Below are 12,677 nucleotides of genomic sequence, written 5' to 3'. Positions count from 1 at the left end.
ATTTTTAATTTTGTATATAGATATGTTTTAAAGGAGATAAATTGTGGGAGGTTTATTTAGTCAAGATCACATGCAAACACTTCAAAACAGGTCTCATTTAAAATGTCAGAGCTCTGCTCAAGCCAGACAGGCCAGGCTCCGAGTGCCTTTGCAAAAACTTTGAAGAATGCCTATAAGGTCTTCACAAATAGTTGTTAATTGGACATGTGGAGTAATGGATTATTGTTTTGGAAAGCAACAGATGAACTGACTCAGAAAATTAGGTCCGGTTCTGCAGTCTGAGTGCAGCTGGCTGTTCTAAGAGGGTCATGTGGTTTTCTCTGTGTGAGAGAGAGAATTCAGTTCTACAGTTCAGCAACAACAGCTGGGTCTGGAATGTAACAAGTTGGCAAGACAGGATGTGAGTTCTTAATTCAGCCTGGTCAAAGCCTTTGTGGTCCATACAAGAGGAGAGGACTGGCTGCATAATCTTTCACTTGAAATAAGAGAAACAAAAAGGAACTCTGTGGCGACCTGAAAGAAAGAGCTTATCATCTGGAAAACACTGAAGAAACTTGCCCCTTCAGAAGAAAGACTGAAGTGGGTGATCGAAAGGGATCAGTTATGGGTGTCCAACAAGCAACAAATCTCTCTGAAAACCGACAAGAACCTTCATGAGTGGTAACGATTTTCCTTTCAAGCATCAAAGCCTGATGAACTTCATAAATGTTAAATTCTGCACACAGTATAAGAATTGCCTGATATCAGTGAATTTGGAGGAGTGAGAAATGAGATTGGACTGTGAATCAAAGAACTTTTTATGAACTTATATACATACATGTGCGCTTAGAATTAGAAGGGGGTTGATAGGTTAAATTAATAGTGATAAGTTAAAGTGTGATTTTGTTTTCATGTTTAAAGATAATTAAAAGCAACTTTTGTTTAAGTAACCATTTGTCTTGGTGAATTTCTATTGCTGTTGAGTTTTGGGGTCCTCTGGGCTCATAATACTCAATGCTTCAGGTTTCAAGAATGAAACAGACTCATTGTATCAAAGGCCATATCTACACATTCCCAAGAGAACAGTTATCTCATTTAATGGACTAATAATTCTTTTTACCTTGCCGCAACCACTCTGACTAGATCCCTCAAGTTGAGTTTGACAGAGGGTGTAAGAATGTACAGTTTATCAACGAAAGGTTCTTTCTCTCCAATTCCAATCCAGTAGCCTTCAATCTGCACTGCACCTCCTCCTTTTGGTTCTGGAATGGGCTGAAATATTTAAAACAAAAGCTGACAGTTTTCCACATCAAACCTTTCTGCTCATTCAGATATTTGGGCTTCACCTCAGCAAACCAATCATGAACTAAAAATTTTTTTTTTTTTTTTTAAATCATCAGAAAATGCTTATTCTATCATTCGTGAAACACAATGTCCTGTGATAAAGACATCCATACATTTGTTTGGATATGGATAGGTTGTTAGATCTTTACCGGGCCTGGATTTCACAAACACTATGTCATTGTTGGCCAGTTTACGCAACTGGTCACCTAAAATGGCCAAAAGACACTTCAATATCGATCAAGATTTTAGTTATATAATCAGTCATTGAGTTTTCCAGCTCTTCAGACCACCTTGTCTCCCCAAATTAGTCCCATTTCTGTTTCACTCACTCTCTCTCTCTCCCACTGCTCCTCCTCTGCACTGTTAACCTCCTACTTAGGTGTTTATCTTGTAATCTGAACCTTCCCTATCCATGTACCTGTTTAAAATGTTACAGTTGTAACCATCTCTGCCACATTCTTTAGCAGCTCATTCCATATACCCCTCACCATCTGTGTGGAAAATATGCCCCAGATACCTTTCGAATCTTTTCCCTCGATTCAATCCCCTCTAATTTGGACTGCCTATCTTATTTATGTTCCTCATGATTTTATAAACCTCAACAGCACTCCCTCTGCCTTCCACATTCCACTGGAAATAAATTCTGAACACCATTGAACCTCTGATCACAATTCAAGCCTGCTAGTCTCGATAACATTCCACTAAATCTCTTTTGCACCTTTTCCAACTTATTAACATCCTTCTCAACCAGCTGAATTGTATAGATTGCAGAATTTATTCATTTTATTGCAATTTTTACAAGGATACATTTCTATCACAAGATTATAAACTGAAATTCATTACAAAGAAATAATACATTTCATCTCTCATTGCTTTAGATGCCCAATTAGTGCTCAAAACCGAATGAAACATCTGAGCAAATACCTGCCGGAGAACAGCTTGGGCATTAGTTCCAACAATATGATGACAGATTAGTTTCTCCACAACCGGGTGAGATTTACGATCCAGCTGAGTCAGGAAACTCATACAAAAGCCCTGTTGATTTAAAACAAAATAGTTTTAGATAAGCAACTCGAGCCCATAGCTATGAAGTAATTATAAATATATAGTTGGAAATGGCAGGCAAAACTAAATTTGCCAAGGCACTGTACCCATTCCCCCACCCACCAAATCTCATTCTAAACTTTCAAATTAAAAAAATGCGATCCATCTTTCATTCTAGCTGTGCAAAAGCAATGGTGCATCAGGGTGAGAGTTATGGTAAGATAAAGCATACATTCTCAAACAACTCTATAGAAGCAATGAATTAAACAGTCACACAAAATCTCTATCTATTCTTATTTTGAACTTCATACACGCAAGAAGAGCATTCAGTTTCAACAGAGCTCAATGCAAGTTAAAGAAGCAGGTCACAATATTCCAATTAGGCCCATAACTGCTATTTAAACAGAAACATTTCAGAAACAAGTTCTTCTATTTCTACCTATATTTCCTTTGAACCCAAATTCAATGTTACCCTATTGCAATACCCTTCACTTTGGGGCATTAATTTCTCTTGCATTTTCAATCATCACAAATTTTAATGGTTTTATTGCATAGACATGCTCTGCATTATTATACTCATTTGTTATCCAGTTCAGGGACCATCATCCCATTTTTGCCAGACTGGTGTGGGCTAATATGCTGAAAATGGCTAACATTCCCTTTCACACAGTCGCACTGCATGTTCTATAACACTTATTCTTGTTACCATGGTTTTTGTAACTAATAAAGAGCAGGGGTAGCCTACTCTGCCACTCAATGAGATCATAGCTTCTGCTCCTCAATTCCTCTACTATTTAAAAATCTGTTTTCAATGCATTTAACAAAGCAGTTTTCACTGTTTCATTGGGCAAAGAATTCCACAGATTTATCATTTGCTGTAATCTCTAAATTAACTAGGTTTACGTTCGTTACTTACCTCATATAACGAGCGTTGAACACTGTTGTAAGAGTTCAATGCTGCAAATCTGAGAGCACGGCAGAGAGTTCGAAGGCTATAGTGCGGTCTATGCCCTGTTCCATCCATTAAATTGAAGTCTGCCTCCTTACGGACAGTTAAGTAAAACCTTGTAACATGAAGAGGAAGTAACAATGCAGATTATACCACAATTAAGAACATATGAAACATTACAGCAGTGTATGCCCTTCAGTCCATAATGTTGTGCTGACCTCTGTGTACCTACTCCACAGTGATCTACATCTTCACAATCATATACCTATGAACTACTTTTGTTACATCAATGTGCCAGAGTTTTTCCCCCCCCCATTTAAAAAATGTCCCTATTGTACCAGCCTCCAGTACTACCCCTAGCAATGCATTCTAGGGGGCACCCACCACTATGCAAAGAGGTAGCAGAAAGCATAGATGGAGAAGGTGGGGAGGTAGGTTTATATGGGGCGTGTATAATTCCTGTACCAAGTTGTGGTGCTTCTGAACCTGATGCATCTGTAAAAATTCACAATACTGCAGCATTTTTGTTTTTACTGCATTCATCCTTCTGCTGAAACTTAAAACTGATTCAGTTCCTTTCCAGTTTTCTTAAAAAATCATCAGCCTGAAATAGTGACACTGGATTTTTTCCCAATATTCCCAAACTTTCAGTTTCAGACTTTGTTTTTGTTTTTAAATTCCTTTCACTACACACTTTTGTTAAATTTTGACATACAGCACAGTAACAGGCCATTTCAGCCCACGAGCTGTGCCGCCCAAATGCCCTGATTAACCTACAACAATATTGGAGGGTGGAATGAAAGCTGAGCACCCAGAGGAAACCCACACAGATACGGGGATAACGTACAAACCTCTTACAGACAGTGCCAGATTTGATCCTGTATAGTTGACACTTTAATAACTTGCTGTCCTTTCAATTATTTCAAAATCTATAAACTAAGGAATCAAAATTATTCTTACTCAATGATCCCTTGAATAGTTTTCTTGTTGACATTTAATCCCCTCAAATAATCAGATACGAGGATTCCAAGGTCTCCTTTAGATTCCAGTTCATCAACATACAGTTCTGTAAACCTGCGAACAAAAAAAAGTTATTTTTTTTAAGAATCCATATCAGGAACAAATACAACAATATTGGTTAAGAAGGTAATTTACTCAAAAAAATCTCCAAGTTGTACACTGCTACGTTATTCACTCACCCCAGAAAAAAATCAAAATACCTCCATCCAGAACTAGGTGGTTTCTCAAACTTAGAAGTGCAGGATAAGTAGTAAAAAAACCTTTTTATATCTTGGAGGAAACTTTTTAAAAAAAATTATTATAATTGAACAGGCAGGGGAGCAATGTCTAGAAGGTAAATTAATACAGAACCAACCTTCACAATGAGCAAAGGTGATTTTGACCTAAATATTGCCACAGTTTCCGGAGAATAATGGATCTTGTGCAGCCTCTGCATAGCAAGCAATCTTAGTTAACCAACCCACAAAACTATTCAACATGATTTTGTTTTCCATTTGTTCCCCCAAAAGAAGATCAAATTTTTCCTTTTTGAAGACAAATACTCAGGAATTTAAAAAAACAAATTAATGTTGTGTAAATGCTCCCTGAATAATTGGAAGCAAACATTAATGATAAAGTTAAAATCTCTGAAAAACTAAAATACATGCCGCTACAAGGACTTTTCCTGGACTGCTGTTCAACCAAATGATGGACTATACAGAAGACATTTTTTCTAGATAAAGTGGCAAGTTTCAGAAATATGGTCACTATTATTTTAAACATCTGGACCAATCAAGTAATGATGCAGAATATACAAATCAACGGCCGTAGTCTGGAGACACAAAGGAAATTCACAAGCTGAAGTGGATTATTCACTCAAGCCTAAGATTCAATAGACCACACACCACCAGTGTTCTGAGCATCAACTTCCCCGACTAGACAGTCTGTACAAATGAAATTCATGCAACTATTGAGGTCCCCTCAATAGCAACTCACTATCGATGAGTGAGGATGTTGATGAAAGTACTTCATCGAGTGCAGTGCCAGAAGAATCTCTACTGTAACCAATTTCTTACCATGAGCATAACGGTTAATAGTGTGCAGTGGTGGGGCATTAATGTAGATCATGTTAAACTCTTAAACAGCAATCACAAGTATCATGGAACAAATGCCAGTTTGAAAGTCGATTTGAGGGAAAGAATCATGGTGTCAAAGAGCATCAGTGACAGATGGAACTGGAAAGGATGAAGCAGCCTGGAGAAAGTAGATAAACTAGGTCCTTTAGCTCGTGCTCCCATTCAAGATTCACTGTCAGTCTTCTGGAGGTCAGACAAAGTTACACTCAAACCATAGCATTTTCTAAGGAAAGATTCCATGCCTTTTGACCTTGCAGTTGAACACTGTTCTACACAAAAATGCCAGAGAAACTCAGCAATTCTTGCAGCATTCTTTATGTAGCAAAGATAAAGATACATAACCAACATTTCAGGCCAGAGCCCTTTATCAAGGTATGAATAAAAAACAGGCAGGTGCCTGAATAAAATGGTGAGGGCAGGGGGAAGAGCACATGCTCACAGGCGAGAGGTATGAAAAAAAAGTTATCTTTAGTATAAAGCTGTAAAGTGCAGAACTAAAATCAAATGCTTTCTCTGCCTTCTCTATGCAAATTCCCTTATTCACAGATACATGCAGACTTCAAGGAATTTGAAAGATGCTAGGACTTCAACAAAAATACAACGACTGCAACACAAATAAAATACAATATGTGCCCAGTTTTAATTGACTTAGTAATGTTACAACCTAGACCAGCAGCAATAGAACTTCACCAAGATAATGGTACCTTCAAACTAATTTTTATTAATAACTATTACTAGAGAGAGAGAGAGTTACAGTTTAGATTGTTTAGAGTGTTACAGTTTAGTTACAATTGTGAAGAGATGATTTTACAGTTTAGTCTCAGAAAACTTTTTGTATTGAAACTGCTGTTCAAAAGTTCTCAAATCACAAATTCTTTATCAATTTGTTTCATACAAATGATTTTCAACAAATTCCACTCTCTTGCATGGAAGTTTTGAAATCTGTGTTTCACACAATGATTTCACAGATTTGGATATGAGTCTGATGAAGTAACCATCAAAATGGTTATGATTCAGAAACAAGAATTATCTTGCTTTCTTTTACCCAGAAATGGGTCAGTCACAAGTGACTACTACAATACCTAAAGCATCATCGCTCTCTCTGGACAAGGACAAACAACAAGTGTCCATCTCACAGAATGTCACTTCATTTACTGACTTCAGATAAAGCTGATGCAATATTAAAGAAATCTCCTTGAAGTGTGTTTAATCACATGACATAACATCACTGCTGTTTTGTTTGAAGTTCCTCTCCCAAAAGTTTACCAGAAAAATGCTTCTGGCCTGTATGCACAGCTAACCAGCAGATCGTTTTCTTGTGTACACAGGTCCTTCTGAGTAAACATTAATTGTCTTCAACATTTCAATGGACAATCACTCAGCACCTTGGCTGTTGTGACAGAATATGTTGTGGCATATATTGTATATAGATATGATTTTGGGAGATAATGTGTGGCAGATTTTTTTTTAAGTATAGGTCACATACAAACACTTCAAAACAGTCATCATTTAAAATACTGGAGCTCTGCTCAAGCTAGACTGGCCATCTCAGAAGGCCTTTCCAAAAGCTTTGGGGAGTGCCCAAAGGACTTCACTGATGGATTGTTGTTTTGAAAAGCAACAGATGAAAGAACTTGGAGGATTATGTCCAGAGCCGCAGACTGTCTGGAGTGCAGCTTTCTGGTTTTGCAAGCAGAAAGAGTAAAAGAGGCTTTTCTCTGAGAGGGAGAGAGAATTCAGTTCTGCAGTTTTACAGTCAGCAGCAACAACTGGAACTGGAACAGGACAAGCTGGCAAGCTTGTGGAAAATCCCCATTTTGAAGACTGGTTGTGAGCACTTAGTTCAGCCTGGTCAAAGCCCTTGTGATTCATACAAGAGAAGAGGACTGGCTTCATAATGTTTCACTTGAAATAAGAGAAACAAAAAGGAACTCTGGGGTGACCTGAATGATAAAACCCTAATGGGGGAGAGGTTTCTTCGGCAAGACAATGGCATGGCTGATTAAAAGGAATCAATTTGCATCCAGCAAACAACAAATCTCTTTCTGAAAAATGACAAGAACCCTCCTGACAAGTAACCTTTCAAACACCAAAGCCGGGTGAAATTCATACATGTTAAATTCTGTGCACAGTATAAGAATTGCCTAGAACCAGTGAACTTGGAGGAATGAGGTGAGATTGGACTGTGAATCAAAGAACTTTTCTGAACTTACATACACATTACATACACATGCGCTTAGAATTAGAAGGGGGTTAAGTAAGTTAATAGTAAGATAAAGCTTGAGCCTGTTTTCATGTTTGAAGACAATTAAAAGCAACTTTTGTTTAAGTAACCATTTGTCTTGGTGAATATCTATTGCTGCTGGGTTTTGGGGTTCTATGGGCTCGTAACACTGTTTACACAGCTGCCATTGAACAATTATAAAGGTTGGTTTACAGTTGGACATGAGACACTGCGTCTCTCAAAATGGATTTTCTGTATTTAAGTGTTCCTGTCCAACCCACAAAATCTTTAATATTTTATAACTAAAGATTAACAATAGCACAATTCCATCACAGTCAGGTGAAATCGCTGTAGAATGCAACATATGTTATTATTATACTGTGTCAAGTGTTGAGAATCGATGCACTTGCATAAAGAGTACACTAATCAAATTACATTTTTTTGCCATGTAAAATCCAGTTTTTTGGCTCATTTGTTCACAATTCTTCATGGAGACAGGGCAGACGGGAATAATCAAATATTAATTACCGATTTCGTATGCCTGGTGGCAAGTTTCTTTTTCCTACATCTGTTGCTGGATTCATGCAGGCAAATAAACGAAACTCTGGGTCACGGTGTATTGGCTCTGCAACAAGACATAACAACTCAGGGAAAAATACATGGATAATAAGACATCTTTGTTTCTTTATCATCTGCTCCAAAAACACATCAACCTTTCAATGATCTAATCACAAGACAGTTTCACCATGCAAAAAGAAAATGCTGCACAAAACATAAGAATAACAGTAAGATGGTTTTTCTTTCTTTTTCTTTGGCTTGGCTTCGCAGACGAAGATTAATGGAGGGGTAAATGTCCACGTCAGCTGCAGGCTCGTTTGAGGCTGACAAGTCCGATGCGGGACAGGGAGACACGGTTGCAGCGGTTGCAAGGGAAAATTGGTTGTCTGGGGTTGGGTGTTGGGTTTTTCCTCCTTTGTCATTTGTCAGTGAGGTGGGCTCTGCGGTCTTCTTCAAAGGAGGTTGCTGCCCGCCGAACTGTGAGGCGCCAAGATGCGCGGTTTGAGGCAATATCAGCCCACTGGCGGTGGTCAATGTGGCAGGCACCAAGAGATTTCTTTAAGCATTCCTTGTACCTCTTCTTTGGTGCACCTGTGTCTCGGTGGCCAGTGGAGAGCTCGCCATATAACATGATCTTGGGAAGGCAATGGTCCTCCATTCTGGAGATGTGACCAACCCAGCAGCGTGGATTTGATGCTGTCGGCCTCTGCCATCTCGAGTACTTCGATGTTAGGGATGAAGTCGCTCCAATGAATGTTGAGGATGGAGCGGAGACAATGCTGGTGGAAGTGTTCTAGGAGCCGTAGGTGATGCCGGAAGAGGACCCATAATTCGGAGCCAAACAGGAGTATGGGTATGACAATGGCTCTGTATACGCTAATCTTTGTGAGGTTTTTCAGTTAGTTGTTTTTCCAGACTCTTTTGTGTAGTCTTCCAAAGGCGCTATTTGCCTTGGCGAGTCTGTTGTCTATCTCGTTGTCCATCCTTGCATCCGATGAAATGGTGCAGCCGAGATAGGTAAACTGGTTGACCGTTTTGAGTTTTGTGTGCCCGATGGAGATGTGGGGGAGCTGGTAGTCATGGTGGGGAGCTGGCTGATGGAGGACCTCAGTTTTCTTCAGGCTGACTTCCAGGTGAAACATTTTGGCAGTTTCCGCAAAACAGGACGTCAAGCGCTGAAGAGCTGGCTCTGAATGGGAAACTAAAGCGGCATTGTCTGCAAAGAGTAGTTCATGGACAAGTTGCTCTTGTGTCTTGATGTGAGCTTGCAGGCGCCTCAGATTGAAGAGACTGCCATCCGTGCGGTACCGGATGTAAACAGCGTCTTCATTGTTAAGGTCTTTCATGGCTTGTTTCAGCATCATGCTGAAGAAGATTGAAAAGAGGGTTGGTGCGAGAACGCAGCCTTGCTTCACGCCATTGTTAATGGAGAAGCGTTCAGAGAGCTCATTGCTGTAATGACCCGACCTTGTTGATTTTCGTGCAGTTGGATAACCATGTTGAGGAACTTTGGGGGGCATCCGAGGTGCTCTATTATTTGCCAAAGCCCTTTCCTACTCACGGTGTCGAAGGCTTTGGTGAGGTCAACAAATGTGATGTAGAGACCTTTGTTTTGTTCTCTGCACTTTTCTTGGAGCTGTCTGAGGGCAAAGACCATGTCAGTAGTTCCTCTGTTTGCGCGAAAGCCGCACAGATTCTGGGAGAACATTTTTGGCGACACTAGGTATTATTCTAATTAGGAGAATCCTAGCGAAGATTTTGCCTGCAATGGAGAGCAGTGTGATTCCCCTGAATTTTGAGCGGCCCCAGTCCGGGCAGAAGCGAGGGGGAGGCGGTGGCCCCGGCCTCTGTAGAGCGAAGCAGGTGGAGGCCCCGGTCCGGGCAGAAAGAAGGAGGCGGCGGCCCCGGTCCGGGCACAGGGAAGGCAGCGGCAGACTCGGCCCCAGTGCGGGCAGAGGCTAGGCGGCCCCGATCCGGGCAAAAGCGAGGGGGAGGCGGCGGCCCCAGCCTCGGTAGTAAGATGGCTTTAACCAAAAAAGAAAACCCTCTTAATCTTAAATGTGCATTTTCAGAAGATGCACATGCAAGTTGGACATAGACCTGGAAGCAAACTGCCTCCAGACTCAATTTGTAATTTTCCCTCTTGCCACATTCATGGTAAAACTTTGATAATCCACCATCCCTCAGTTTGGAAATCCCAATGGTTCAGCATTTGGCTCTCAAGGGGCTGATTCGTGCACTCCCTTTAGCACATCAGGACCCAGCTTTCACACTTCTTTTATCACTGGAAAATTTATATTCTAGGCAATCACAGCTTTATGATTGTTCAAGTAAACAATATTTATCCTTCCAGATGACACAAATCACTACACAAAATTTTGGGATAGATGTGGACCATTTTCTATAATTTCAATCCTTCCACCACCCCATTCCCCCATAAACACAGGATCACCTGCACTGTGATATCTTTTTTTTAAAAAAAGCAAATCTACAAAATGTCTTATTAGACTAGAAAAGCTGTCATGCTCCATGAGCATGCCAAATTGTATTGTTTACTGACCATATTTGAAAAACCAGTCTGTAAATCTTAACTTGAAAAAAAAGTTGTTGAATAATATCTAAAAGCTCTTGTACCAGTATCTCCTCGATCCAACAGCACGAGAGAACTTTTATTCCCTTCCAATAGTCCACTCAAACATTCCAGTGTTTCTGCTGAAGCCAAATTGATCTCATCCAATAAAATCCATTCACCATTTTTCACAGCTTGTGCTAAAGTACCCTTGCAAAAATGGGAAAAAAGAACAAAATATCAGAGAAGTGCTCAGGTCGAGGTTAAAATACTGTGTAGTCAGAGTACAGTAGTGCAATTTCAGACTCCCTCTGATCAGTAACAAGAAAAATCACAAAGATATCCTATCACAATTACACCATGCAATCCAGGTTGGAAAGTGCATGGATTAGTAGAAGCTTATTAAATGATCAGTGAATTAGTACAGCCATTCTAAACCTTTTTTCAGCTATGGCTCCCCCACCCCCCAAAAACTCTGCTCAAAGTTTATGGCCCTGCCCTTCTCTGTGAAGCAGTCAGAGGTTCTTCCATACTTCTCTATTCCAACAACATAAAAAAACAAAATATTTGTGTTACACAGGGTGAAAAGAAAGCAAGGCTTTTACTAATTGTCCTCTGAACCCATAAGGTACAAGAAATATCTTGGCAGGCCCTGGGGATTTATGCACACTTATTTGGCTAAAGAAGCAAGCATCTCTTCCCCTATAATCTGTGCAGAGTCCATGACCTCATTGCTGTTTTCCCTTTCTTCTATTGACTCTACACCATCCTTCAAATAAAAACAGGCAAAAGAAATCCTTAAGGATCTCCATTTCCTTTGGCTCCATGCATGGATGACCACTCTAGCCTTCAAGAGAACCAATTTTTGTCCCATGCTATCCTTTTTGCTCTTAATACACTTGAAGTATCATTTGGGATTTTCTTTCACCTTGTCCTCCAGAACCACCCCATGCCTTCTTCTATCCTCCCTGATGGCTTTCTCAAAAGTTTTCTTGAATTTCTTATATTGAAGTACCTCATTCGTTCCTTGGTTCCAAAACCTACCATGCACCTCCTTTTTCTTAACCAGGATCTCAGTATCTTTTGGAAACTAAGGTTCCCTGTACCAGTTAATTTTGTCTTTAAATTGACAGGAATTTCTCATCTGAATCTGTACCAGGAAACCCAAGAACTGTCACCAAGTACTATTTAGAATGGAATAGAACTTAACTATGCAGGTGAGTGCCTCTGGTAGAATCATTCCAAATGCATCCGTCCAAAGAAATACATCAACCAATTTCATATCTTACCTCAACAAATGCAAATACCAACGATGCTTCACTCAGTTTCATCTGTTGCTGTGCCTGGGCCAGACGCAGACCAAGTAATTCCCATTTCTCTTTCAAACAGGCACCTAAAAACAAAAACAAAAAACACTTCATATATAAAAAAAAATTTAAACCATTTAAAATGTTACAATTAAATGGGGAGGGAAGAATTGAAGAGGCATCTTCACTGTAATATAGTGAAATGACTCACAATTTGCACAAACTTCTACGAAATACTTTTTTTTTTTTAAAAAGTAAGTAACCCTATTAAGACCAGGACAACACAATCCATAATATAACAACCTTCGTCAACCTTCGACATAATGACCCAGTTAACTATTTTGGTAATGTTGATTATATACAAACATTTGTTAGGTCTTCAAGTCCCACACTTTTTTTGGTACATATTTGCACAATTCAGCCAATGCCAAAAACTCAAAAGCTAAAAGGTAAACTGCCATGACAGACGTAAAGAGATACTTGAAGGCAAATTATGCTGTACAGTTTTAAAACGAAGAAAATTAAAATGTCAGAGAACGTAAATCACAATGGAACACGTTTTTGACTC

At 39.6% G+C, this 12,677-nt stretch overlaps 1 protein-coding gene across 1 annotated transcript in view; it reads right to left on the bottom strand.

Annotated features, from left to right (window-relative positions):
• mdn1 (midasin AAA ATPase 1) overlaps positions 1-12,677 on the bottom strand; it is a 228,121-nt gene that overhangs the window by 180,335 nt on the left and 35,109 nt on the right. The window contains exons 17-23 of the mRNA XM_069887323.1: positions 12,092-12,195; positions 10,868-11,012; positions 8,204-8,300; positions 4,277-4,390; positions 3,284-3,431; positions 2,248-2,358; positions 1,100-1,251 (exon numbers count right to left, since the gene is read on the bottom strand). Of these exons, the coding sequence (XP_069743424.1) occupies positions 1,100-1,251; positions 2,248-2,358; positions 3,284-3,431; positions 4,277-4,390; positions 8,204-8,300; positions 10,868-11,012; positions 12,092-12,195 (871 nt within the window). The remainder of the gene's footprint in view (positions 1-1,099; positions 1,252-2,247; positions 2,359-3,283; positions 3,432-4,276; positions 4,391-8,203; positions 8,301-10,867; positions 11,013-12,091; positions 12,196-12,677) is intronic.

This window comes from Narcine bancroftii, chromosome 6 (genome assembly GCF_036971445.1).
Source record: "Narcine bancroftii isolate sNarBan1 chromosome 6, sNarBan1.hap1, whole genome shotgun sequence".
In the NCBI taxonomy this organism is placed as follows: Eukaryota; Metazoa; Chordata; class Chondrichthyes; order Torpediniformes; family Narcinidae; genus Narcine; species Narcine bancroftii.
This window is presented reverse-complemented; position numbering and strand designations above follow the sequence as displayed.